Here is a 27,276-nt window from a genome sequence, read left to right as displayed (position 1 = left end):
ACAGGGCTAGAGGGGGTATTGAGAAAAGTGGGGAGAAAGAGAGAAAATCTATAAGCTACGGTCGAAAGGTCCCGTGCATGTCTTTGAACATCTCTACCTATCAGTATATGTCTTTATTAGCTTATACCCTTCTCTCAGTCAGAGGAAAATGCAAAGAAGAAGAAGAAAGAAAGCCAATAATGCAATATGTAAAAATCATCATTACATTAGTCATTGATAAATGCTTGTCTATAGTTTAACCCATCTTCTGCCAGGGCTGACCCAGATCCAAGCACACTAAGAAATACACTTAAGCCCTTTTAGAAAACCTTACAAGTGCCTTGATTGCCCTCAATCAAGGCACTTCACCAGCCACCACTGTTATTGACAATCGTGCATCAATTTCAGAGGGCCTCTTATCATGACTGACAAACAACCTTTCTGCACTGTCAGATCAGAGTAATATTTCGGCCTTTTATGTGGATCGATTGGCCAGTTTGGGGGCCCAGAGGGGAGGAGAGCCGGAACACACAAAAGGTCAACTGTAGCGCTAAATCATTTGAAGATTCTTAATGAAGGGTGTGTGGCTGACACACCTGCTGGTTTCATTATTGGGCTGCAGAAAGAGGTATTAGTGTTGATAAAGGGATGGATAGCCAGAACCAAAGAGGGTAGAAGAGGGCAATTAAAATAGAGAGAGGATAGCTTGAGAAAAACCGCCGTAAAAGCGTGGTTTTCTTTGAAGAATGCTTTCACCAAAAGTCAATAGGAATCACTGCCAGTTATAGTTTATTTCAAATGTTTGCACATTGCAGATCGTTGAATCTTAGCTAGGGGAAAAAATGTTTTATCTATGCATTGTGCCAGTGGAGGAATTCTTGGGGAAAATATTAAGTATTTATGTCAAGCACAAAAAGGCTGCATTGCTCAATGTGACTTTGCCCATACACTCATTTGGCAACTTGTTAGGTACACCCAGCTACAACTAACACAGTTTAATAGAATCTGCAACAAATCCTTCTTCAATGAAGGAAATAATGTTACTTTATTATTGAAACTGAGTTGGTTTAGCTGTATGGTCATTACTGTTAGGTGTTTCTTTTTATTATTATATCTACAATGTGTCTCTTTGAGGATAGTCTTAATAACAGAAGCATCTCTTTGTGTAAAACAGAGTAGTTAAAAGCAGCACAAAATATATCTTATATCTATACGTAATGATCATTCAGATTAAGGGAAAATGTATTGCACTACTTTAGACTGCATTAGTGAATTGTACCTGATACTGACAACTAAGTGTATGTTCACCGATAAAAAGAGTGAAATATTTCTGTCTGTACATACCTACAGAGCTGTTCACTCAATAAGTGGAATATCTTTATTCTTTACATATCTGTGTTAGCTTCATGTTTATGTATGCCAGCAAAAAAATAAGCAGGCAAGCTTCGCTGCAGTAATACAAATGTGCAAAGAATGGCAACAAAAAACTGCAATGCAATTAGAGGAGCTCACTAGGTATTGATGTTAACAGCAGTTGTTGTTGCTAATGAACACAGCATACTAAGAAATCAAAAATAATAAATAGTAACCTTCCTAATGCTCTAGTATTGGACTCTTAAAGCCATGTATAAGTGTCTGTTTCTTTTTTTTTTAAATGTAGTAGATCATAATCCTTGTGTATGCCTGTTTTACCATGATATGACCTAAAGTCTTTGGGAGACAAGTGATGTGCACTCTAAAACAACATGACTGTTTGTGTTAAAGGTGCTTGCATTAAACTGGGGTCAAGTGTCTCCGATCTCAGTTCTTTGATCTTCTGTTCCCTCCACCCCCTCAGGGTGCTTCCTCCAGCTTGGTGGTAAAGTTTGCAGACACAGACAAGGAGCGCACCATCAGACGTATGCAGCAGATGGTTGGGCAGTTTGGCATCTTCAACCCTGCCATCGCTCTTCCCTTCAGCACCTACAGCTCTTACGCCCATGCGGTGAGTTGGAAAAGACAAAGGGAAAGCTATTCAACTCTAACATTATTTACAGTAGGTACATATTTACTGGCTGAATATAAGTACCTAAAGTACTATTCAGAAAAAAAAAGAAACACTGCAAAAAAAAAAAAAATCTTTAAAATTTTCAGGACATCCCTATACAAAATGGTTTAAAATGGTTAAGTTTATATTTTTTTTTTACTTTTGTAGTATTTTTAGTACACAAACATTTTCTATGCACATTTTCTGTGTTATTTCCTGGTGATGTTGTTACTGTTAAAAATTAGCTTGCCAAACTATCACTGCTACAACTGTCTACTCCTCTCCTCATAAACAATTCTGCTATGCCATCCCATCCATTCACTACCCTCAGCACGTAGGCACACCCCTCTGCCATCATACCACCACCCACCATACCAAGCTTCAGGGCATGGCAGCATACACACGCTCTCTCTCTCACTCTCTCTCTCTCTCACACACACACACACAAGGCAGACCCCCGGCTCTTTGATGAGTTCAGATAACCTGTGCAGCCTTTCTCTCCATGCGCCCTCCTCTATCCTTCATCACACTGATTCTTTACCCTTCCACTCTCCCTTCTTCTGTCCCTCCCTCTGGGTCCACGAGATGCTTCAGGGGCCACAGTTGACTCAGAATATTGCATGGGCAACTTATCTGCACACAAACTTTATCCTTCCCTGCTGAGAGAGAGCACACACACACACACACACACACAAACAGAGGGGTACATCCACTCAAACAACCAACTTGAACCACGTTAAAGTGAATTTAAGAAAAGGCTTCCATCCTGCATTGAGATAAAAACCTGGAGCTCTGTCACAACGTGCTGCATAAGCATACATGACCACACAGAGCATTTACTTAGAGGAGGAGGGACGCAACATAATTTTTCCCTGTACTTATTTGGATGTATATATTTGGATGTTATATATTTTTTGCTGCTTATAAATGCCAGGATTTAATGTTGACGTTAGCAGGGTCTTTGGGGCTTATCCATTTCCTTCATTTTCATATCACAGCTATGGGAACTAGTGTGAAATGTGCAAATTGACCATCCCAGAGTAATTGCGAGGCCATCTCTTGTGCTCTCTCCAGTAAAACTCCCACCTTCATTACCATTCATGAAATGCAGCCCTTTCCCAAGAAATGTGGAGAAATGCAAATGTTTAAGGGGTAGTGGAGGCAGTGGCGGTCTGTGGGGAAACCATTGTGCCCCGCTCAGGTTGGCTATGACTCTTATTTACTGTGGCAGAGACCCGTGTCGACTCATACATTCGCATACAAGAGTCTACACACTCACAAACTGTGCAGCAAATGCTCTTTCTTTCTCTCTCTCCTCCCTCTCTCTTTCATAAACACATATAATATGACAAAGAGCACGAAGATGCTAGGAAATTGAGTTCCGTGCAAAAGTAACAAGGGCACGGGGGATACTTCAGCATTAGAGAGAATCAATTACCATGAAATCTGAAGGAGAAATTGCACATTTGTGGTTTCTCGACACAAAGATTATACAGCATGAATGATGGTAGTGAAGGTGAAATTCCCCTTGTATTAGTATTATAGATCACAGAGACTGTGGATGCCATGTACCAGTATATAATGAATTCAGCAAAATAAAGCAACTCTATGGAGAAGCTCAGAGGCAAGGCAACCTTGGAGATAAACTCACCCTAACTTTTCAGAAAGTAATGAGTGCACAAGAGTTAGTAATGGATTATCAGGGGGGCTCTTGTTTTCAAATCTCCCTAAAGACTATTTTAAAAAGCTAAATACTCGTTCAGACTGCTAGGTACTTAATAATGTGGAATAAAGGATTATTAGTTATCTTTATTGTGGGTGTCCAGCTTGTGCAGCAGTTATGGTTACATTACAGTCATTGGTGCTGGCTGCAAAGACATGGCGTGTGCATCCTTGATTGCCCTGAACCCAGTGGGAATGTGCTAAAGTGATACAATGAATGTTTATTTACGGCAAGATAAACTACACGTTACCCAAGATGGAAAACCTGCAGTGACAGAAAAAGGAGTTTATCTCCAAAGACACACTACATGTTCGCCTACTCTACATATACACTGGCCAAGAGAAGAGGAGGTAGCACAGTATAGAATACAGACGTAGGGAGAGATGGTGTATATAGCTATAACCAGAGACTACAGTAAATGGTAAATTCAAAGAGCTACCCTCCACTACAGCAGTGGATAGGATTATAGAGTTGAGCTGACAGCCAGTAAATTGGATTTTAGTCAAACGAGGAGAAGGAGGGGGCACTGAACACAAATTGGAGGGGTGCAACACTGACAACATATGCCAAAAAATGAGAAATGTGCCATTTTCACGATAGAAACAGACACTGGTGAGCTCTGACAGGAAACATCCAATTTGCAAAAAGGTGATTTCATAAAACACAAACCGAAGAAGAGTAAGCGAGTGAGATTCCATGTTTCATTCCAGTGTTAGTCGTAAGTGATAATAGTTCTCCCATGAATTGCTGAATGCAAGTAATAAAACCAGCTTTTATTACCTTTTGTATTTCTCCTTCAAGACACAAACATCTTATTTGAACATGATTTGATTTGATTCAAGTCACTTTCCCTGCCTTGTCCTCTAAAGCCATGTGAAGACAGCCATTTTAGATTCTCTTGGTCTCTTTGGGTGGAGAACTACAGAGTGCGTTATAGGACAAGAAGGAAGTTTTAAATTTGAAGGCACCTCCAGCACCTCCAGGTGTAAGGAACCTACAGCCTCTACCTTGCCCCTTTTGCCTCTAAGGAGACAAAAGGGGCAAGGTAGAGGCCACTCTACTTGAGTTTGAAACAGATAAATAAGAGTGTGGTTTAAGAAAATGGTTCAACTTGGTGCTAATAGTGACAGTCTCTGGGTGGAGGAGAGGGAGGATGATGACTGTAAACTCACATTAGGAAACATCTCCCCCTGTTGGAGGGACTCACATTCAAACAGTGCCTTTTGCGACACAGCATACATGAGAAATGATGGTGGGGCATTACTGCATCATTTGGCTGTACTGTAAACTGCCTGCACACATACACACACAAGTGGGTGTGTGACCTGGTTTAGCTGTGTTATACTTGTGGGGACTAACTCTTGACTGTACCTGCATGTGTCTACACACAGAAACATGTGTGTACACACATAACAAAGTGCATAAGAGATGAAAAAAGCTATTAAATCTTTTTGTGGAAATACAACCTGCTAGCACTGGAGTAACAAATGAGGCCCTTGAGCTTCAGTCTTCTGTCTTCAGTCTTTTAGTTCACCTCATTGACCCACTGTCTCCCTCTCTCTCTCATTTTTTCAACCTTTCTCACCCCCGCTCTCCCCCTCTTTGCCTCTCTTTGCCCTCCCTCCATCCCTGACTGGTTGGGCTATAAGGGGTCACATGTGACAGTGCTGAGAGTCAGCGAGTCACAGAGCAGCGCTACAGAGATAATTGCCATGTGATAAAGAGGTGATTGCCTGCTGGCACCAGGGGAGAGTAATGCCATCAGGTTGCAATAAAAAAGCAGATGTCTGACACTAAATGAATGCTGCTAGAGCCTGGGCAACTTTCTTTTCTCCCTCTCATACGCTCTTTTGCCACCCCCACTGCCCCCCTCCCTTTTCCTTTCTTTTCAAGAGGAAGCAGAAAAGGTTGTGTCTGTGATGATGAAGACTCAGTTGTGGACATTCTCCACCAGAGACATTTTGCTATCTCCTGGGTTGTTCAAAAATAAAACACTAGGAATGGCTTTTGAATACAAGGCCTTTGAAATTTTAAAAAGGAACGTAAAATGGATTGACTTTAAATGTTTCTGTCAACATTACCTCTCTGCTTTCTGGTCTTTATTTCTTTTTTTCTGAGCCAGTTTGTATGAACCACTGCATTCCAATATAATCACGTGCTTAAGTTTCCAATTTGCTGCATTTTAATTTGAAATGAAGCATCAAGGAATGCCAGAGTTGTTATCCATGACAATCTAAAGGAGGGCATTACAGATTGCTTTAACTAAGACATACACTGGTAAAGAGGCTGGTATTCTGAAGTCACTAGTATTTACTCCCACACTATTATTACTCCATCCAGGCTTGCAGCTCGGATAAGGCCACATTGCCCATAGCGAATATACTGCAAGCTTATTAGAAGCAGCCTTAAGTCCTCTGTCCTCGCTGAGCCTGAGAAAAAGACAAAAAATAAACAGTGAGTAGCGTGACAGTGTATATTTATTCTTTACTACCAGCCCAGTCAGACCCTTCATCCTATTCTGTCCAACCTTATTCACATCCTAATAGGGTGGCAGTCACAGCATTACCAAAGCAAGGGAGCCCCAGATCCTCTAGACCTCTTTGTTTGTTTCTGTGTCATTGCTTATGTTTTGTTTCTTGCTCCCTTGCTGTCTTTTGCAGCACTGCTCCCTTAAAGGCTCAGTTCATCTTATTTGGAAATGAATGGATGATGCCCATTTGTCACGTTGATAAAATTATGCAAATGACAAAAGGCGTTAATAGATAGCAGTGGCAAGGCATGTGGCTAATAGATGAGATGCCAGTGCTGGGCATTCTACATCGGGACAGCTGCTTTCAGGTTACCTGACAGGGCCACTGAGGGAAAATAATTGGCTTTTCCATTGCTGGGTCTCTATGCAAATACAAGTAGAGTGGCATTCTCTTCCTCCACTGTCTTACAATATCGTCATTAGCATTAGTGCTAGCAGGAGAGCAGTTTGATTTCCGCTTGTAAAAGTCAGTCTCAGGCCACAGCCATCAGCAGCTCCCCTGACACTTAGCACCTACTGTTAGCAGCATCAAATAGATGCAGAGTTGGGTGCAAGAGGTCAGTCCAGCTGTGTTTGTATTCCTATACCACACAGGTCAGCATGACTTAAGGGCAGCTCCACCGCCTGCAAAAGAATATTGATTCCCCAGATAAACCAGCTGGTTCACTAGCTGCAAAAGCCATTGTACAATGATGGATTTTCTTTTGAATTAGGCATTCAGCATGTGGTTTGCACAGGGAGAATTTAAGTTGAGTGTAAAAACTTTGTCTCTGCTGCTTTTCTTGCATGCTGTGTGTATGTGTGTGTACAAGTGTCTGCGTGTGAGCACACTCCAGGGCAACAGTGCATGGGTGCATGTCCTGTGTATATGAATAAACACTCTGCGAGCTGCATTTGATGAAAAATAGTTGCAGCTCTCTTGTTGTACTTCATGCTAAGTAGAAATGCAGAGTGAATGATAGGGTATTGCTTTTATGTCTTTGTGAAACTGACCAACTCTTGAAAATCGACAGCCATTGCAATTGTCTGACTAACATTCTGTTTTTACTAACATAGTCTGGAATCTGAGTTTTGAGATACACCTGCTTTAAAAATGTTGTTTTAATGACTCAGGCCTGGATTCAGCATGATCTCAAACCAGGCAAGTTCTGCGGTATTTACTCGAGCGAAATTTATTGTTTGTAAAATGGTCTCTTTTTGGTAAAACTATCACAGAGACTTTCTGACAAGCATCAATCCTTACAAATGCATCCCAAAAATTAGAGATGAGTTCAGGGAACAACAGATGAGAGTGGGAGATGTCCGTGGCATTTCTATACAGTCAAACACAGTATTGTGAAGTTTGACAATTGTAAAGAAAAAGCATTGCAACTCTTCTGCAAACTTTGCCTGTTCCCTGAGCACAGAGATAATGTGCACATGTCAATGCCTTGATTTGTATGAGCCCAACAGACAACTATTAAATCGTTTCTGCAGCTGGTGACAGGCTTCCTGCTGGGAGAACAGACAGATTCACTAAACATAGGTTGACAGGCTTCTTTTTTTCTTCTCTTTCTTTTATTCCGCTCTACTTTCTCTGTACTTCCCATGCACTTTCCATCCATCAACCTCAACATACATCCCTCCCTCTGTTCTACACTTGCTGTTTCTCCCGCCTGTCTTACTCCTCTTCACCCATCTTTTTCTGACTCCTTCTCAACTTACTATATTTTTCATCACCATCTGTCCTCCTCTCACCTCTCTCACACCACATTCTCCCTCCTGCTCTTTCACACATGGCACCCAACCCTCCTTTCCTTCTCCCATCTCTCCATGTCCCTCTTCTTTAGCTCATGCAGCAGCAGGCAGCCATCATGGCAGCAAGCCACGGAGGTTACCTCACGCCTAGCGTGGCTTTCCCCGCCACACAGATTCACCAGATGGGGGCGCTCAACATCAACAGCCTCCCACCCACTCCCATGACCCCGGTGTCGGGTGAGTTTCATCAAACCCTGGGTGAGCACTCGTTTTCATTCACTTTCCTCTAACTAATGTGTGTGTACTTTTGAAGTGAAGTTGTGTTAGTGATGCAAGAATTAAGATCTAGGGTATGTTTGTATTAATGTCTTACTGTGTGTGTAGGTTTTGTGTGTGTGTGTGTGTGTGTGAGTGCCAGTGAGTTCTTTGAAAGGTAGGTTTGTGTTTCTTATATTGTTTGTATGAATATGTGTGTGTGTGTTTGTGTGTGTTTTTGAGAGAGTGAAATACAGCAGCAGCAAGGCCAAAAGAAAGAGTGCCTGCTGACTGGTAATCCAAAATTATTCCACTGGAGAGAAAGAGACACCAAGCTGAAATAAAACATTTGGTGGGATTTGCATGTTTATGTTGTTTGTGAATGCAGAAAATGTTTGGCCATAGTAGCAGCACAATAAGGAATACAATAAGTAAGTTTACAGATAAGGCGTTAATTTCCCCATAGTATTTTGACCTTGTGCTTTAAAGGATTTGCACATGATCTGCATGCAGTTGGTTTTGTTTTCCATAACAAACATCTTCTATGCAGATACATTACAGAGAAAAGGGAAGGACTTTGAAATGCCTACCCACTGCATAACATTTGCTTATTCAGCAGTGCTTCATTTTCCTTGAGACAGAGGAAACTTCAAGATTCTCCGCTCAACAAAGGCATGAGCCGAAATAAATAATACAGTATCCATGTCTTTGTTGTGCTCTGTTCACCTGCTTTGTCAACACTGCAGTATTAAGTTTTTAAGTAATGACTTTGGTAACTTTAAACCAGATAGTGAGAGAGAACCACTATCAGTGCTACATGGCCTGTTTTAGATTTATAGCCATTGTAGGAAATTGGCTTCTAACAAAAAACTTGCTGTACTCTATCAGATTCTCTGTCTACGTTATGTTTTCTGTCGGTGAAGAAGCTGGAATTGTGTTTATATCTTACAGTTTTATAGGGCAGTACCAGTTAGGTCCTGCTTAACTCAATTCAGTTACATACAAGGCAGATAGCACTGTGCTAGGCGAGCAAATTAATTCTACCCGTTTGTTAACCTTTTCATCAAGCTTGTCTCTGCCTAAAGCCAAAGGACATAGCTTTATATAAACATAGGATGATGGAACATGCCAGTGGGCACACGCATGCTCATGTGTACAGTTCATAATTCTGAACGACGGGCAATATATCTAGAGAGGAAGCCTATTTGTCAAATATTCATGGTGATGTTTTCAGTGCAAAGTGTGCACTTTTGGGTGGGCATAATCAATCAGAGACAATGATTAAAAGTGGAGCTCAGTCTTGCTGAGAAGCCTCTTATTTTGATGGGTAAAGCACTGACAGTATGGCAATTCAGATCTTTGTGTTCGGCATGTAACACAATAGTGCTGATGAAAGACAGTGCAACTGTATTGCAAGAAACTGCATGTGAGTGTGTGTGTGTAAGACAATGTGAGATTTAGTGAGGGGGGCTTTATACACAAGTTTGATTGCATTGTTGGAGGTCTTTTTCACCGTAGCCCCTCGAAAGCCTAAATCAGTTCCTTAGTGGAATGAACATAAAGCTGAATTATGTATTTATGTATATTATGTAAAAGCTTAACAAAACTACTTATGTATTATGAAAGTAAGGAAACTTAATATCAATTGACTACACCAGGAGCTTGACTTAGACAAAGAAATATATATTTATACATGTGATTCAGAGATAGGGAGGGAGAAAATATAAGAGAAGAGTGTATCTGTGAGACTGTGAATGTGATATGTGTGAAGTGGTGCCACTTATCTGCTTTTGGCCATGCCAATGTGTAAGCTACAGTCAACTGATTACCTTTTATTATGAATGTAATATTTTATTAATCCTTGAGAGAAAGCATTGCTTTTCCAAATTTTCAAGGACTGACATTAATATGATATGTTGTATCTCCCCTTTCTTCATTCATTAGCTTGAGTGTGGCTGCCAGAAGCTGCAGGAGTGGAGAGTCTAGCTTGCTGCTTTGCTATACACAGACATTTTCTCTCTTCTTTTTCACACTTGTGGCTATGACTTATTTAGACTTCACTGAAGGAATACATAGCATTACTGGCAAGGCTGTCTGTATAAGTAGGCCAAGAGACTCTGACACTACTGAGAGACTGTAGGATGTCAGCCACGAGTCAATGGAATAATTCATTGTAATATTAGAATCTGTTTTTAGGGACTGGGAGCAGAGTGCTTTCCTACTTTGACAGAGGTTTCATTTATGCATTAAGTTGTGTCATCAACAAAATTAAAGCTAACAACAAATCTACAAATTTGACAGCTGAGTAGAATGTACAAAGGCAGAAGGTATAAAGGTAAATGTCCCCTTTCCTTCCAAAATGAGAAAAATTAGACACTACAACTTTTCTCAATTGCACTTACTGCTCTGCATTAACGTAAGGTTCTAGAAGTGGAAGTACATGAAAAAAAACCTTTCTGAACTTGAGGTAGAAGCATGAAGTTAATATTTCATTTAAATGATCAGTATAACCTCTGCAGCATGAAAAGTCTTGTTTGTGACAGCAAGCCGAGGTACAAAGAGGCTCAGAGGTTAAGGGTGTTACTCCGAAAACAATGAGACATCCATTTGATCAACAGATGCAAAGCATTTAAGCTTGATGGTGCATAAGCCGTTTGCCAGATGGTTCAGCTGATTAGAGCATGTATCCTTACAATGATGCATGATGATGCTTTTTGAAAATAATGTTCACCAGGTGCCGCTCCCTGAGCACTGTAGAAGAAATAAAAGTTAAACAAAACAAAGGGAGAGAGAGGAAGAAGAGCCTGAGTAAAGAGGAAAAGAGAGAGAAAGAGAGACAAAGATGGTGAGAGAGGAGAGAAAGGGAGAAGTAGAGAGGCATGCGGATCCCACTGGGTATTTGTGTTAAGGAACACGCAGTGTCAAGGATGCTTTGTTAGGATGTGAGAAGGGTGTAATGAAAGTCACTCTAATGTTCTGTACCATGGTGCTGCTCTACGCTCAAGATGTACATGTACAAGTAGATTTTACACAAAATATACTGTGGATGTTCCACAGCTGGAGAAAAGCCACTCACGGGCAGACTAGATGTGCTACACCATCCCTGCTGGGTTCAAGAATGGTAGCACCTTTGATGCAGAACACCTTGATTGTGACAAACACCACAACACTAATGAGGTGTTTGAGAGTGGGTTCTTCCTCAATATGTGCACCTGTATTTCATGGTGCATTATACTTGTTACATAGACATTTCATAAGTCATTTTACAACTAACAAATGCTAAGGGCTAATAAGACTGACATCTAAGCAATTTGGAAGAAGTGAAACAGCTGGAACACTTGTATGGCATGATTGGTGACAAGCAGCCTGTAGCCTATCTTAAAAAACATTTGTCCCCTGTAGTTGCTTTATTTTATTTAGCTTTTGTACAGTAGTTTCATCTGCAGACTTATTAGGAAAAATGTCCATTTGAATTAAGAGCCATTGTTCCTCACATACGAATTTCACCACTTTCAGTTTATATCAGGCCTATTGCATCAGAATCATAACTAATCCCTAGAGTGAAGGTGAGCAGCTCTGTAACAGCAATAGGTGTCCTTATCCCTAGAGTGTGCAAGTACTTTTACAGCCACAGCGCCTGCGTAGACCAAATCCCCTGTATGTGGGTAAAACTGAGGTCTGCACGAGAAGCAGAGCTTCACAAGCTGTCCGGCTGGCCTGCTGGGATCAGAAAAATCAGCCACATTGGTATGGTCAGTGCATTGTATGTGCATTAGCTTCAGGAGTGCAGCAGAAAGTAGTAAAAGCTTAGGAATGTGGACATTTGCTACAGGAGATTTTTGGAAGTTTCACGTTCTCATTAAATCAACTTAAAATCAGAGAAATGTCATTGTTCTTGATATCATATTGAATTCCTGTGTATGTACTCCCAGAATTATGATCATTAAGATTTGATTGGATCCTTTCAGTGTTACTCACTTATTTTAAAGTTTCAAGGATTTTTGTTTGTTTCACCATGAATATAAGGCAGGATTTCTAAGCATTTGGACATACAAACATATAATTAACAATAGAAGCAGTAATGTGAAAAACATCACAGGTATTATTTATTGACAGTTTAGCATTTAAAAAAAGATTCAAATACCCCATATGTTACAAAATCCTGCCCACATTCTATCCATACATTTTGGCCATACATTGTGCTCATGTTCATATAGGGCATCATCACTCATAGTAAGAGAGTTAAAATGATTGATAAAAATAGTTTCTCAGTGGGTTTAAGTGAAACAACCATTCTGTGTATCCTACATTCTGAAAGGACTATGCCTTAATCATATTTAATCTAGCGGTTTTCATTTAAATATGATCTGTATTAAAAATGGGTGTTAAAATGAGCAATAATGAAACGCATTATTGTGGAAGTGCTTTTATTTTATGTCACGTTTTATTTGCTTCACAAATATTTATTGGTATCTAAGAGAAAGTATCAGAAGCAACATTGTTTTAATATTCCAACTGGCCTTTGAAAAAGCTGCCCTTCCCTTATTCAAATGTATTATTCACACTTTGAGAACCAGACAGACATTTTCTCTGAGTCTAAATGCATCACATTTTAAATCAGTTAGATGAAAGCATCTGTTTTGAGTGCTTATTACTTGCTCCACCGAATGACAGCCCTTGTGCTAGTAATGACTGCACTCTCCAGTACGCGTATACCAGTCCTCGCTGATTTGAATGTATAATTAGCATAATAAATACTTCTGTCGCATGTGAAGACTTCTTTCGCAAGGCAATCATCGCAAAGTGCAAATCAACAGTTTTCCCCTCCAAGTAGCAGCCTGCAAAAATATGAATGTAATTTTGCTTCCATAATATAAATATATGTGACCGACACATATGCATAATGTTTATCAGTGCAGTCTTCTTTCTTTCTGTAATAAAAGTGGAGAAATGATAGTTAAGAGCTCGCTGTAAAGAATATATAATCTGCTGTCTTGCAGCATTTCCGAGCAGGGAACAACTTGTCATTATTACATACAAATACACGTAGAACACACTGACAGCCACATGTATCTCTGCGCTTTGTGTGCATTCTAAACAGGCTATGAATCCAATTTCCCACAATGCATGTAATGCAAAGTATATATCTAGTCGTTATTTTTCAGTGTCTACTCAGGTTGAATATTGGGACATTGTGACAGCGAGGGTAAAGATGATGACTGGGTTACGTAAATGGCTTTCTTGTGTAATGATTGTTTTATTGGGCATGATGTTGCTTCTTGCCTTTTCCTTATATCGTAACCCTATTTTGTGACCCAGTACATGTTGAACCCGGCCACTGTAGTATTTTCTTTACTATTCAGTTTAGTTACGATGTGTTAAATGTTTCAGAGCTTCTCTTCACTCCAGCATCATACTTATTATTATCTACTGCTGTGACAATTTCAACAAAATTGGAACTTATGGAATTGCAAGAAATGGTCTACACTATTACCCACTACTATGACTGCTACTGCTACTATCACTATACCTGCCAGACATACATAGACGCTTGGTCCACCAGCACTGCTATGCCTTGGAAAATGAATTTGCCTGATGATGGAGAGGGTGCATTATCTGGTGGTACAGTAGAGTGCGTGTGGCCTGAGCAGACTAGCTGTCTCTAGTCCTCAGAATAGGAGAAGCAGTCTCCTGGGTCCTGGTAGGAGAATGGGTTGAAGCTGCAGTCTAATTCATCACAGCTCCACTGGAAACAAGCAATCGTGGGGAGGCTTCAACAAAAAAAGGAAACCAGCACAAAAGACACAACAGCTCTCATTGGCCTCGAACAATTCTCCTGGTCACCCCAGGTACCTTCCTTACTGTCAGCCTCCTCATGACTTAAATGCTGAGACAGGGAGAGGAAGATAGAAAGGGAAAAGGAGTGAAGAATACAGAAGGAAGAGAAGGTGGACAATAAGGAATAAGCTATTCCATATGGATATGTAGATGATATTACTCATGTACAGCATATGTACCATTGCATTACCATAAATCTCAGTGCAGGTTATGTGCATACTGGATTGTTTATCCTATCTGGACCACCTCTCACAGGGGGTTCTTTACTGAGGCACCAGATTGTGGGGATATGGCATACTGGCCGGTTTCCGTGACAACCTGGGCTTCCTGTCCAATCAGGTTGAGGGTTTCCAGATTGAGAGGTGGTCCTCAGGGGAGCTGTACTTCAACAAGCTTGGATGCTTTGCCACGAAGCAGCTCTTTCAGAGAGACCATCACACAGTGAGATTTTGCTCAAAATGGGTACTTTGACATTCCTGGCATAATTGGAAACACTTTCCAAAGGAGGGTTCTTTTAAAATGTATTGAATGAGAGAGGACAAGGAGCACCCAATTTCTATTCCACTCATGAACCTTCCTGCAGCTGCCTCTCAGGCGTGTACCATATATGTTATGACCCACCCATTTGTCAAACTGCCAACTTTTGTTATTTTGTCTTTTTTTATGATGCATAAAAGTAAGAGGCATCTTTGTGTTTTTACTACCTGCTCGTTCAAGCAAATCTCCCTCTGCAATCTCCCTCTATCTAGTCCAGGTCTTTTTCTTTTTTCTCTGAGAAGTTGCATAGTGGTTTCATCATCTTGAGCAGTAGGAGCCAGCAGGATATCGCGCAAACACTACAGACAGGCTCATTTTTCACAGGTTGACTGCCCAGCTATCCTGCAGGATGTGTCACGACAAACGGCGGATATGTGGCAGACTCACATCGCATCCGTGTCCTTGCATTAGAGAGGAGATGCAGTGTACTTTCTGGTCATGAGTTTTTTTTGTTTGTCTGACTGTTTATCTGCTTATACAAGTGTTTACTCTCTGTAAACAGCAGGAACGATTCTCTATGTGTGAACGATTCTCACTGGTTTATGTCTCAATACATTCTAACTATCAGCAGCATGAAAAGCTGTGGTAGTGGGGTCCTCATGATCCAGTAACAGTGAACCTTTTTCCAAACAGGCCTCAGTTCTCCACCAGCCAACATCACGACTTCTGCTGTGCCCAGCATTGTCACACCCATCGTCAACGGATTCACTGGCATCCCTCATCAGCCCAACGGACATCCTGCCGTGGAGACTGTGTACACCAATGGTCTGCCACCCTACTCGGCCCAGAGCCCCACAGCTGCTGACACCCTCCAGCAAGCCTTCACTGGAGTACAACAATACACAGGTGAGACTCAGGAATTCTTTGTTTACTGTGCTGTATTAGTGAGGTTTTAAAATTTTCAGTAAATGGTAAATGAATAATAGCAATTACCTCGGGGTTACTACCCTTTGTAGGGATTCACCTAGTTTATGGCACTTTCACTTTCTTAGCAATTTTGATTACATATCTTATAGTCGTGTGATCGACCTTAAGCATCCGTCACTCTCTACCTCTCTGCAGCGATTTACCCAGCAACCACGCTGACTCCCATTGGCCAAACACTGCCCCAGCCACCCCAGGTCATCCAGCAGCAGCAGCAGCAGCAACAGAGAGAAGGTGAGGGTGAGAGAACATTATTACTTTTACACTTCATTCTGTATAATGGATATATAAAGAAGATGAGCATGAGAAGCCAATATTGCTTTTATCCTGTACACACCTCATTCTGTGTAATACATATATAAAGAATGTGAGCATGAGAGAAGAATATTACTTTAACACTATACACATCTCATTTTCTGTAATAGATAAATAAAGTGGAACGGCTGAGAGAACAATATTACTGAATGCAGTTCACATCTCATCTCAGATAATAGTTATATAAAGCCTAAGGATGATAGAACAGTGTTAATATAACTAGATTATACTGTGTTTCTTGGTTATTAAAAAGTTATAAAGTAATAATTAAAGCTTATATCATCAGCTCAGCTACTAGATTAGTGGCAGCACAGACAGACAAGTTGCAAGAGAATTGTGGCAGTTTTATAAAATATTAAATGCCCCTCACAAGTACCAAAAATGATTAGTTTTATATTGTTATCAACTACACTAGTAGACAGACAGGCGGAAGATGTGCGTAAGTAGATCAGAATGCACAAAAGAATAGGAGCCCATACTATATTTGTCAAATGAAATGGGAGTAAAACGCAGCTGCCAGAGAATCTGAAGTACAGTGAGCAAAATCCGAACTGGATGGAGAAAAGGGACAATGCGACAAATTAATATAGAAACGTATTATTTAAGATAGGTTGTTTGCAACACATGGATCACACTACAGATATTTGTATTAAAGAAGAGAATCTATCATCCAAATTTAGTTTTTCATATTGCCATTTAATCTGAAAAGTTGGTTGAATGTAAATAGCAGTTTCTCAATATCCATACACTATCAGCAAATCAAAGCTAAAACTTTTTTAATTTATTCTTGTGCCTTTAAGAACAGTAACGTTTTATTGCTGATAATGCACAGATTTCCTGGAAATCTATTTCCACTTATCTTGATTTAGTCAGATGGGAGACTACATAGATCAAACCGACAAACTGAGAACTGTTTCTCCCTCGATTCCTCGTCCCCCATCCCCCTCTCTGTCTCTGTCTCTCTGCTTCCAGGTCCGGAGGGTTGTAACCTGTTTATCTACCACCTGCCACAAGAGTTCGGAGACAACGAACTCATGCAGATGTTTCTGCCCTTCGGCACTGTCATCTCCTCTAAGGTCTTCATGGACCGGGCAACCAACCAGAGCAAGTGCTTCGGTGGGTTACACACACAGCTATGAAGTTATCCACTCGCACAATGACATAAATCCGAATGTCACGTTTCACTATTTCTGCACATTTTTACCGAATGTTGATTTAAACCTTTTTTTTTTTTGTATTTTTCAGGATGTGACTATACTTTGTGATTTTGTTCCCCCACTCACACAAAGATGAATTGATGACAGGTCTGGACAAACATTTCTAATGTGTTATGAATCAGAGGGGTGACACGTGAAGAAATGATCGTTCCCCGTTTAAATTAATGCTGCACATGTAAAGTAAATGCATTATTGATGCAGTCAAACACAGCATCATGTTCTGCAAAAAATGGTTTGCACAGCCTGATCCTATAGTTTTTTCAAAACATTTGTGACATTTGTGGGTGTTGTGTAAAAAGTCACAGCTTAGGCGTGAAGATTCATAGGGGAGGGTTTTCACAGAACTTGAAGATTTCATTCATTTTCACACTTTTCACTGGGGAGTTCATATCTGTAGAAATATATTTTTCTCAAATACTGTTGATAGCATGTGATAGCCCACAGACACAGGGGATTAATGAGCTTACCTCTGTGTGAGTGACCTGAATTTGCATCTTGATGACTGTTGTGTTCTGGCTCCAGCATCATGGAAAAAATCCGCTGAGTACATAATAGCCGAACCAACCAAGTCATGATGCAGAGTCAATCAGAGTCCACGTCTTTGTTTCTGTTTGGCAGTTGTGTGACCTGGAAACCTTGAAGTGCTGTATCAGCATCCACATCACCATTCTGTAACCCCAATATCTGTCAATATCCCCAGTGCTGAGACTGATTCACACACCTCTGTGCCTCCTATCCCATTTAGTTCCATCAGGCTACACACACCAACAAGCCCCGGGACTTATAAAAACTTTGAGGAGGCAGGCAGTGGTGGTTGGGGGGAAGGAAGGCAAAGGACAATTATGGATCAGCATTTGTTTTCACTTCAGGGAACCACAGTTCCGTGGTCAAAATTGATTGCCGGTCCTGTCTCCCTGGAGGGACTTAATAACATATAAATTCATGAACGAGGAACTATTTGCAGTATTGACTTATACACTATGCATTTGCAACATAATGTTCGGCCTGGGGAAGGAGGGAGCACACTGCTGTAATTAATCTAGAATGGAGAAACGGGATAAACTTAGACTGATGTTGTGAAAAAGACAGAGAGAAGACAAAAGGGGAGAGAGCAAGCTGTAACGTGACGGGATTGAGCAGAGGGCTTAGAGCTTTAAGCTCGCTTCTCCTCTCCATCTCATTTCCACAGTCCGGCTCGAACGTGTTAACCTGATGGCGGGTTAGGAGGTCACCTCCTTTCTCTAGCTGAGACTTCTGTTCTGCCCTCCTCCTCCTCGCTGCCCAGGCTTTGCCCTAATGGGCCAAACCAGAGCCAAGCAGTCTGGGCAGATATCTGTCCCTGGTGGCCGTGGAGATGCTCCTGCTGTTTTTCTTAGGTCATCGACTGCTCCTAATGACACCACAGTCACAGGGGAGAGCATAGAGCGAAGGCACATTCCGCTGCACTTTCTGGTCACTGGATTCCAAAGGCTTTATTTTTACACATGATGAAAACAGGATGTCCAGCATAGGATTGAGGAGGCGTGTATCTTGGAGGAAATGCACCGAGGGGTCTTTGTGTCTGTGGTAGAATTGTCTCAACTGTCTCAACATGAACTCTGTCTGCTCTTGTTTCAGTCGAACTACTTTGTGCATTGACTTGTCCTCATTCACTGTTGTATTTTGGGCTTTCAATCCTAGTCAAATAACTGAACTGAAAAGGATGTTATTAACTTAAAAACTGCTAGTATTTATAGGAATGACCTAGTGACAATACGGATTAACAGTGCAGATCACAAAGTGGTATGAACTTTTTTCCCAGAAAGCAGCTGATAAAATTCTCTTTGTTCATGACAGAGAGTCATTTGTACTGAACAATAAGTAAAATCTTTGAATCCCAACATCTTTTTCTCCCAGTTTTATTCCTTCAGAAATCTCTTACATGAAGTTTCACAGAAAAGCTTAATAGAGCATCTCTTTGAGAAACCAGAAAACAACATCCAGAGAGTGAATTCATTTCTAACATCCCCACAATCGCTGTATTAATTGCTGTCCCACTATGGTCTGTTATTTTAGCTTTTTATGACATATGAGTAAAATAAAGAATACATGATCTTGCTACAGGCAGCTTAAAAGTGCTACCTGCCTCAACAACGCCATCTAGACTCTTTCAGGAGGTAGACAGGCCCAAGCAGTGAAAACAGAGGTGTTCATTAAGATCTCAGCTTTAACACACTGCCTTTTGAGCCATTTGTAATCAATATCCCTTGTGAATATTACCTAAATTTCACACCTTAAAGCTTGTTAAAACATTTATAGTCACCTTATTTTAAATACAGCGAATGTACTTGTTCTTTTTCCAGGTTTTGTGAGCTTTGACAACCCTGCTAGTGCACAGGCAGCTATTCAAGCCATGAATGGCTTTCAGATTGGGATGAAGAGGTTGAAAGTCCAACTAAAGAGACCGAAGGATGCCAGCCGCCCTTACTGACACAGTCTATCTTCAGTATTCATTGCAGCAGCACAGGTGAGTCTGCAGTGTCAGAGCACTGTCAGCAGGTCAAAATCTTGATGCTTAACATTGTTTCTGTTGAAGCTGAATATTTAACTTTGGCTTAAAGAATTTCAGTTGATTTCTCCTGGCTGGTTGTACTAACTTTGGGATAGACTGAACATAAGAGTTCACAGTTTTCCTTGCTCTGTGACAGATATACACAAAAAAATTCTATGTTCACAGAAGGTTAACGTGAATTTTTTTCTAGAATTGGTACACATAGAAACTACATGTGTTGAGAGCATATACAGTACAGTAGGCGTATTAATTATAGGAAAATGTCATCGTTATGATTGACAAAGATTGATTGCTGTGGAGGTGTGGGTTTGCTCTCTTCAGACCATTACACTGATATAATAGAGCCATATCAAACTACCAAAGTTTAAAGAAATGAATCTCTGGAATGACAGTTTAATGAGCAGTGAGATCTGAAATTGCCTTTTTTTTCCCCCAGGTTTTAGAGGACACGTGAAGATATCTTGGAGGAGTTCAACTTTTTTCTTTGAAAGCAAAATATGTTTTTAAAAAAATCAACACATAATGAATTTTTGAAGACATATCAGCATTTACTTACGAAGATATAGGTTACAGCGGAAACACAAAGATGCGAAAGAGGAGGAGGGGGGCGCTTCACCGGGGGACTGAACAATAATAGATGGCACAGTGCAAGAAGAAGAGGAGAAGAAAAAAAAACTGAAAAAAGATGTGATGAGACTGAACAACAGAACTTTTTCTTGTTGAGACTTGAATTGTTAATTAAGCAACAAATTAACAAACAAAAAAGCAGCAACAACAAATAGATTTCTATATACATATTATATACACATATATATAAGGAAAGAGGCGCTTGTGGCTTTTACTGTACTGGACAAATGAGGGTTAAAATTTGAAGATCAAGAAAAACAGTGGAAAAAAGAAGCTGTTCTATACGTCCACTGACAGACTTTCTTTCTCTTTCCCCTCTTTCTCTTATTCTCTCACCGTCTCTCTCAGCAAGCGCAGAACTATGACTCTTGGAGGTCACTGAGGTTTCCATTAGCAACAGTAGAACTGCAAATCTTTCACCCCTAAGGGACCAAAGGACCAAACATTTTTATTGCTCTGAACAGTAATATATAGTATTGATGATACTAATACTACAAACTACTACTAATAATATTACAAGTTAAACTTAAGAAGAAATACTAACTTCAGGTTGAAAAAAAAGAGGAAATGGGGTTTGATTTCTTTTCCTTTCACATTTCTAGCTACTGGGTTTGAGAATATTAAAACAGAAAAAAAAATGTATAAAAAAAATAAAGTTATACTATTTTAGTGGCGTAGAATATGTGGGTTGGACATTGTTTTGGGGCATGTTCAGATATATGTTCTTTTGCCACTCATTGCTTTATCCTCGTCAAAGTATTTCATCTTGGATATTTGACCAGTTGTGTTATTGTGTCGGAAGAAGAAGAGAAAAAACAGTCTTGTAGTGCCAAATGTGACACAGTAACAACCTCTTAAAGTAAACACCACAGATCTACTATACAGCGTATTTAGCCAAGTAGTGCTGTCTTCGATTCTTGTCAGCACATTGCAGTTACATAATTGAAGCATGAGTCATTCCATGTCATCATTAAAGCCTTGATATTACAGATAATCTGACCATAAACCACTGTGGTAAAAGTGCAATTCGACTGGGCTGCGTACGAGGCAGTAACATAGCCCAGCATCTGTAACTGCTTAATAAAATATACAAATGAGCCTGACAGCAGCTGTAACAACTTCCATCGGCGTGTCACAGTGGTCCCTGCCGGGTCGTGCCCTCTCCCACTCCCATGCTCCTCCAGCTGCTCTCAGCAGGTGAGAGCAAGACCCCCCAATTTTATTCTCCCCCCCTGCCTCTCTCTTTGCTCCCCTCCAAGTGCCAGCATATCACTTTCTTAATAGGGACCATTAGTTCACCAGGGGCTTGAGACCTAACCCACAGCATCATTACAATAATGATAATATTGATCAGATGGGGAGAAGCACCGCAGGGCAAGAGATGCAAAATCAATTACACATTGGCATTTTGAATGAATTGACTGAGTGACAGTGTTCATTCTTCTGTCAGTGGTTGGGTGGGTGTTCCCTCTTCCTACCATCCACAGTGAACCCCCGAACCTGACAGACCTATGTCCTATGGGACACATTAAAGGCACTCAAATATTGTCATCATCACAGTGAAACAGAAAGGTTCAGAGGTCTCAAGGCTACGACAGCATCTGCACATAGTCTTTAGAGTACGAGTTCTTTAGTAAAGAGCAGCTGTGTCTTGTTTTTTTTCCAAAGGGTATAATAGCACAGTAAGAGCCTGTACACAGTGAGGAACAGCCTGGCATTAACAACCTTAGGAGGTCAAATTAAGAGCAAAATGATCCATCAATTAGACAGCAGCAGGCCTGTAAGTGTAGCTGCTACAGCTGCTGCTGCTTCAACAAGCCGACAGGTTACTATTAGCAGCGGTCACACGTGGGTCCAATACAGTGTGGTCACGACATATCACGCCATATCAGATATGATTAATTAACTGTGGTGATGCTTTTACAATCCGAGATGGAATCTGTTTTTCATGATTTGTTTGCTTTGATTGAATCACCTTTCAGTCTCCGATTTGTTCACTTGACATTTGCTCAGTTGTCTTTTAATTAGATTTTTTTTTTCCCCAACATGCCATTCATGACTCAGTTTGTTCTCTGAAGCAGTTTGCCCCTCAGGACTCTGAGACCTCAGCGCTCTAAACATTAGACACATCACTGCTTCAGTCATCGAGTCTATGGCCCATCTACACAAGTAAAGGAAACATGACTACTATGCTTCTGTAATGTGTCACAGCAAATGTTATCATCAGAATGACTTTCCAGGTCCTGATGACTGTACATGTTTCTTTTTCCTTTGGTTCAGCCATTCTTTGTGTTTGTGTGATTACTGGTTCACTGGACCAGTAGCAGAAAGGGAGTGTTTCATATATTAGTAAACCTTCAACATATGTTACCCTCATTCACTGGATTGTGTTGCAGACAATACTTAGAATAAGAAAATCTTTTAAAATGCCTTTAATCAATCAATTGCCAAATTATGCAAGCATAACCACTGTCTCCTCATCAGACTTTACATGTGTGCCAGATTCCTTGAAATTGATTTAGTATTACAAATTTTTTAACATTTCATATAGGGTTCATTAGTAGAATGAATTGTTAGTGTAAAAGTGTAGGAAGCAGTTCAGTTCAGGGTGTATGATATACAATGGTTTTGCAGTGAAAAGGTTAGATTTCATACATATTTCAGAGTAGACAGCTTTTCTCCCCGTGGTGAGTTACTGTTAGTTTCCTCTCTCCTGTCAGGGCCCAGCAGCTTTAGGAAGCTGTGATATATGCCCTCCTTTCCTCGGGCCATACAGAGCCTTATAAACCCACTCAAAAATCGTTTCTTATGGGATTTCTGATGGAGAGTTTTTTAAATTATTAAAATCAAATTAAATTTGGCCTTCACAACAGCTTGGGTAATGCAAATTAAAGATGCCAGCTGTGGCTGAAATTGGATGAGTTAATTTCATTCTGCCAAGAAGGAAAAAAATGAAAATTGATTGAGCGCAATTAAAACAGTGAAGGTTTGTGGATGGAGACAGTTCCCAACCTGATTGAGTTTGCAGTTGTGTATATACATATCTGCTCTGTGATACAGAAAATGAGGGAGAAATTAAATGAGCTATTTAACACTGTTGAATTGCTACAACTTGCTGAAAATCCACAAAAAAAAAAAAAAAGAAATGAATGTCAACAGTCATTCTAGTATTGTTATAATGAAGCTGCATGTGGTCGAGCTCAAGTTTTTCTTTTACATTGTTTTCGCATTTGCATTGTTTTCATCTTTTTACTTTGCATGTATTTGTCATCCTGCTGTGCCCTTTTGCTTTCTGAGCATGCTCAATGGGTACTGGGAGGGTCAAAGATTATGATAATACTCGTAATAACAATATGATTCTTTAAGTATGGTTTGAATGCTAAGGATAGTAGCTTATTATAAATATGAAATCTGTATATTATTGAAAATCAGCACAGGACCTTCCTTCGGTAAATTTAGGCTAGGTTTTGAAATGGGGAGGGGGTGGGGAGGGTTTTCGCTTTATGAAAATGTTAACTTTCTGGTTTCTCAGCACAAAACGTACAAAAACATATAAACAACAGTATGGAGGTAGACTTTACTGACATACAGGGCGCAAAAAGAGGAATCTTGGTACTATTCTTTAAACTTAGAGGAGACAAGGCTGTTCACAGGTTGGATTGTTTTTCTTTTCTTTTCTTTCTTCTTTTTAAAGGAGAGCGCCACCTCTTTTTGTGGCAGTGTCAGTACAGCATGGATTAACTGACAGGGAAAGCAGTATCTTTTTATAAAAAAAAAAAAACCTAAAAAAAAACTATGTGTTCTGTATTAGCCTGAGAAACCAAACATTTTTCCCCTGTTGAAATTTCTTAATACTTGCTGCTTAGATTACTTCATATTATTGACTGATGATCTAATAATTTTATAATTAATTATCCGGTCAAGTATGTAACTTGATATTTATTTATTTATTTATTTATTTATTTATTTAACCACTTTTTTATTTATTTTATTTTATGGTTATGGTAAGATAAAGATATGTATAAAAAAAGAAATGCTTATTGGGGCTTTTTCTCTTTCTCTCCTTTTTTTCCAATTTTACAATAAAAATTCAAACTGGATATTTTGTTTTGCACCCTTATATCAAATAGAGTGCTGAACTACAACACAAACTGAGGAGGAGTTAGTGCACAAAGGATTGCTCCCCTCGGCCATCTGGAGTTCCCTGAAAGTTTGCAGGATGCAGATGTGGCATTCTCTTGCAGCTCCCCACCTACTGACGCCTTTTCATGTTGTGTTGTGCTGTGATGAGGGTGTCATGGTTGCTGGTTCAGATCCACAGCTTTTTTTCATTCTTATATTTCTGGCAACCGAATATGGGAGTTTCTGTTGCTCTTTACTATAAAATTTATCAAAGTGCTGGAAGCTTAAATGTGCCCATTTGATCCTCATAAGGAAACTCGGTGTCACAGCATGTATAGTGATTTAAATGATATGTCATTGTGGAGAATGAAGACTTGTTGCTTGACTGTTAGCAGGTCATCTGATGCTGCTCTGCTCCAGGCAGACAACTGAAATATGTGTTAAGACATAGTGTGTAAGATGGCAGCAGAATACAAAGCAAACCACTGACTGCAAACATCAGACAGCCTCAGTTGGGAAGCATCATAGAGAGGCTGTAAGTGACAGACGAGGGAACAAATAACATTATAATTCTGACTAGCAGGAAGCAGTAAATTGATATAAGGAAGGTGCTGAATATCACTCAAGTTTATTGTGTTGCTTTGATCCCTGAAGCTAAATCTGATGCATATGTTGACAGCTGATTTGAGTCTTCACCTTGCAACCACCAGCTTAATACATCAGGAGACCCTGTACAGCTGAGACACCACATTTTGAAGAGCTGAAACAAATATGAATAAAAAAAGATAGAGAGGGACAAAAAAGTAGAGCCATTGGCTCATGAAATAAATCGTCCCAATTACAATAAAGTGTGGCTCTTGGTCAGTGTGCACGGCAGGCAGTTCATCTTTATTACAATCAGTTAATGAAAATCAATCCCCATCCTGATAAACTCTTATCTCCATGGCCTTTGCACACCCCTCGTGCAGGGAGATAATAAATTAGGGTAATATTGCCTTTGATGAGGGAGTGAATTGCAAATTATTGTAACTTTCCAAGATTTATGATGCAGATGCTTAATTTCCGAGCCGGGTTTTTCGGGGCGTCAGGGTGCCGGGGGGCCATTTGTTAAAAGTTTGGTGACACAAGCTCGTTAATAAAAATACACAGTCAGACAACGAGATGTTCTCAGCTGTTCTCTACTGTTACAGTAGTAGAGAAAACACTGCTGAAATGGCAGAAACCCCAAGCATGTAGGATTTTTTTTTTCTCTCTCTCTCTGGATGTTTAACTATAAATACATATGAAAAGCCATAAACCTAGGGGACGCAACATGTTTACTAAAGTAGGACTGCCAATCATACAGTGATATTCCCCCTACCCCCCTCCTATAGCGCAAGCCAGGAGCTTGATTTGATATGTAGGTCAATACCCATTCTGCAGCGAGCCAGTGGGTGAGATATGTCTCGTTGCTCGCTGTCATTCTGATTATTGAGGAGACACTGAAAGATTGAGTTTGTCAGGTATGAGAAAGCCTGCGGTATGAGATAGCTGTATAATCACTGCCACTGGAGACGTCTAAAAACAGCACACATGCAAACTGCCTGAGAAATCAGTAACTTTTCCCTCTTTGTTGTGCAGCACTGACCCATGTAACAGGCTGTAATCTGTGTGTATGCTGGACATCGTCTACGCCATGCAACAATCAAAGTCTTGACTGCATTGTTAAGCCAAATGTTTACTCCAGAGAAGGTTAGGGGAAAATGCATGAATGATGCAAGGTGATCATTACAGGAGCCACTTGTGAGACTGGAGGCAAACACAATAGCATCTGAATGAGTTTATAACTACAGCTGACCAACATTTTATCCATCGTTTAGCATCAGTAACTAGAGTGTAAATGGCTAAAATGCAACTAATTGAAGGTTTCTGCACATGCTAAAAGCCCTATTGTTCCTCTGCCAATTATTAATATCACCATGTAATATGTATCCAAGGTGTATGATGTCTCTAGCTTGAGGTACAGTGCTTTAAATATAGTATCTGGTGATGGAAAAGGGGCTTCTCATCAAGGCCACCTCATTTAGGTCTAAGGAACATATTGCATTAAGACAGCCATCAATCTATCCATTATCAATCAAGGAGAGGACTCACACACTACTATCTATTTATCTTGCCAAGTACTCTATTAATATCAAATTAATTTCCACATTGGGAGTATCAATCACTCAAGCAGTTTTTCCTCAACTCATTAGCTTGGTAATTGTCCTTGTTTACAGCGGAAAGTCAAGACAAGATGGCTCAAAGAGGGTGGACGAGCAATCTGTACAGGCATGAGTAATTTCCCGCACACCTATGCTACGTCCTTTGTTATAATATCCATAATACGCAGACAGAACTTTCATTTCCAGTTAATCACAAATAGGTTTTAAATATCAACATCCAACATTTTTTAAGGGAAAAAAAAATCCCACAATGTAAATGTTCAGAAGTTGTCAAAATAATCTCACCGCTGTTCAGCAGAGTGAGAGGGCGCTCTCACATCCTTTATTGTATAAAGCTGCTACTGTGTGGCAGCACTGCCAGCGCCGGTTGCATCTCAACGGATCGAGTGAATCAAGACGAGGCTGGCAGCTTTTTAGATTTTTTTAAAGCAGCCAAGCAAAATGAGGAACTCCTCTCATCACCTCAGTTTACAAATCTGCTGCAGTGATACATGGTAAACCATATTCATAAAAACAATAAATGAGCCCTAAATATGAGTTCTTTAGTTAGGTAAAAGTAGCAGTACAAAAATACTCTATTACAACTAAAAGGTGTCTGTTTAAATAAAGGGCAGGAAAATGTATTTGAGTGGTCTCGAATACATTTTCCTAAATTGAAAAGATTATTATACATCATTATTAGATGAATACT

At 40.1% G+C, this 27,276-nt stretch overlaps 1 protein-coding gene across 6 annotated transcripts in view; it reads left to right on the top strand.

Annotated features, from left to right (window-relative positions):
• Positions 1-24,299, top strand: part of celf5a (cugbp, Elav-like family member 5a) — a 185,261-nt gene extending 160,962 nt beyond the window's left edge. For 2 of the 6 annotated variants that reach the window (XM_067512543.1, XM_067512542.1), the window contains exons 6-12: positions 1,817-1,963; positions 8,088-8,232; positions 15,259-15,471; positions 15,688-15,789; positions 16,837-16,980; positions 19,424-19,587; positions 20,069-24,299. In XM_067512543.1, coding sequence (XP_067368644.1) covers positions 1,817-1,963; positions 8,088-8,232; positions 15,259-15,471; positions 15,688-15,789; positions 16,837-16,980; positions 19,424-19,551 — 879 coding nt within the window. In that variant the 3' untranslated portion in view covers positions 19,552-19,587; positions 20,069-24,299. Of the gene's footprint in view, positions 1-1,816; positions 1,964-8,087; positions 8,254-15,258; positions 15,472-15,687; positions 15,790-16,836; positions 16,981-19,423; positions 19,588-20,068 lie in introns of all 6 variants that reach the window. The other 4 variants (XM_067512539.1, XM_067512538.1, XM_067512541.1 and 1 more) reach the window with 3 other exon arrangements.
• The last annotated feature ends 2,977 nt before the right edge of the window (positions 24,300-27,276 follow it).

The sequence above is a fragment of the Channa argus genome, chromosome 8 (genome assembly GCF_033026475.1).
Source record: "Channa argus isolate prfri chromosome 8, Channa argus male v1.0, whole genome shotgun sequence".
NCBI lineage: Eukaryota > Metazoa > Chordata > Actinopteri > Anabantiformes > Channidae > Channa > Channa argus.
This window is presented reverse-complemented; position numbering and strand designations above follow the sequence as displayed.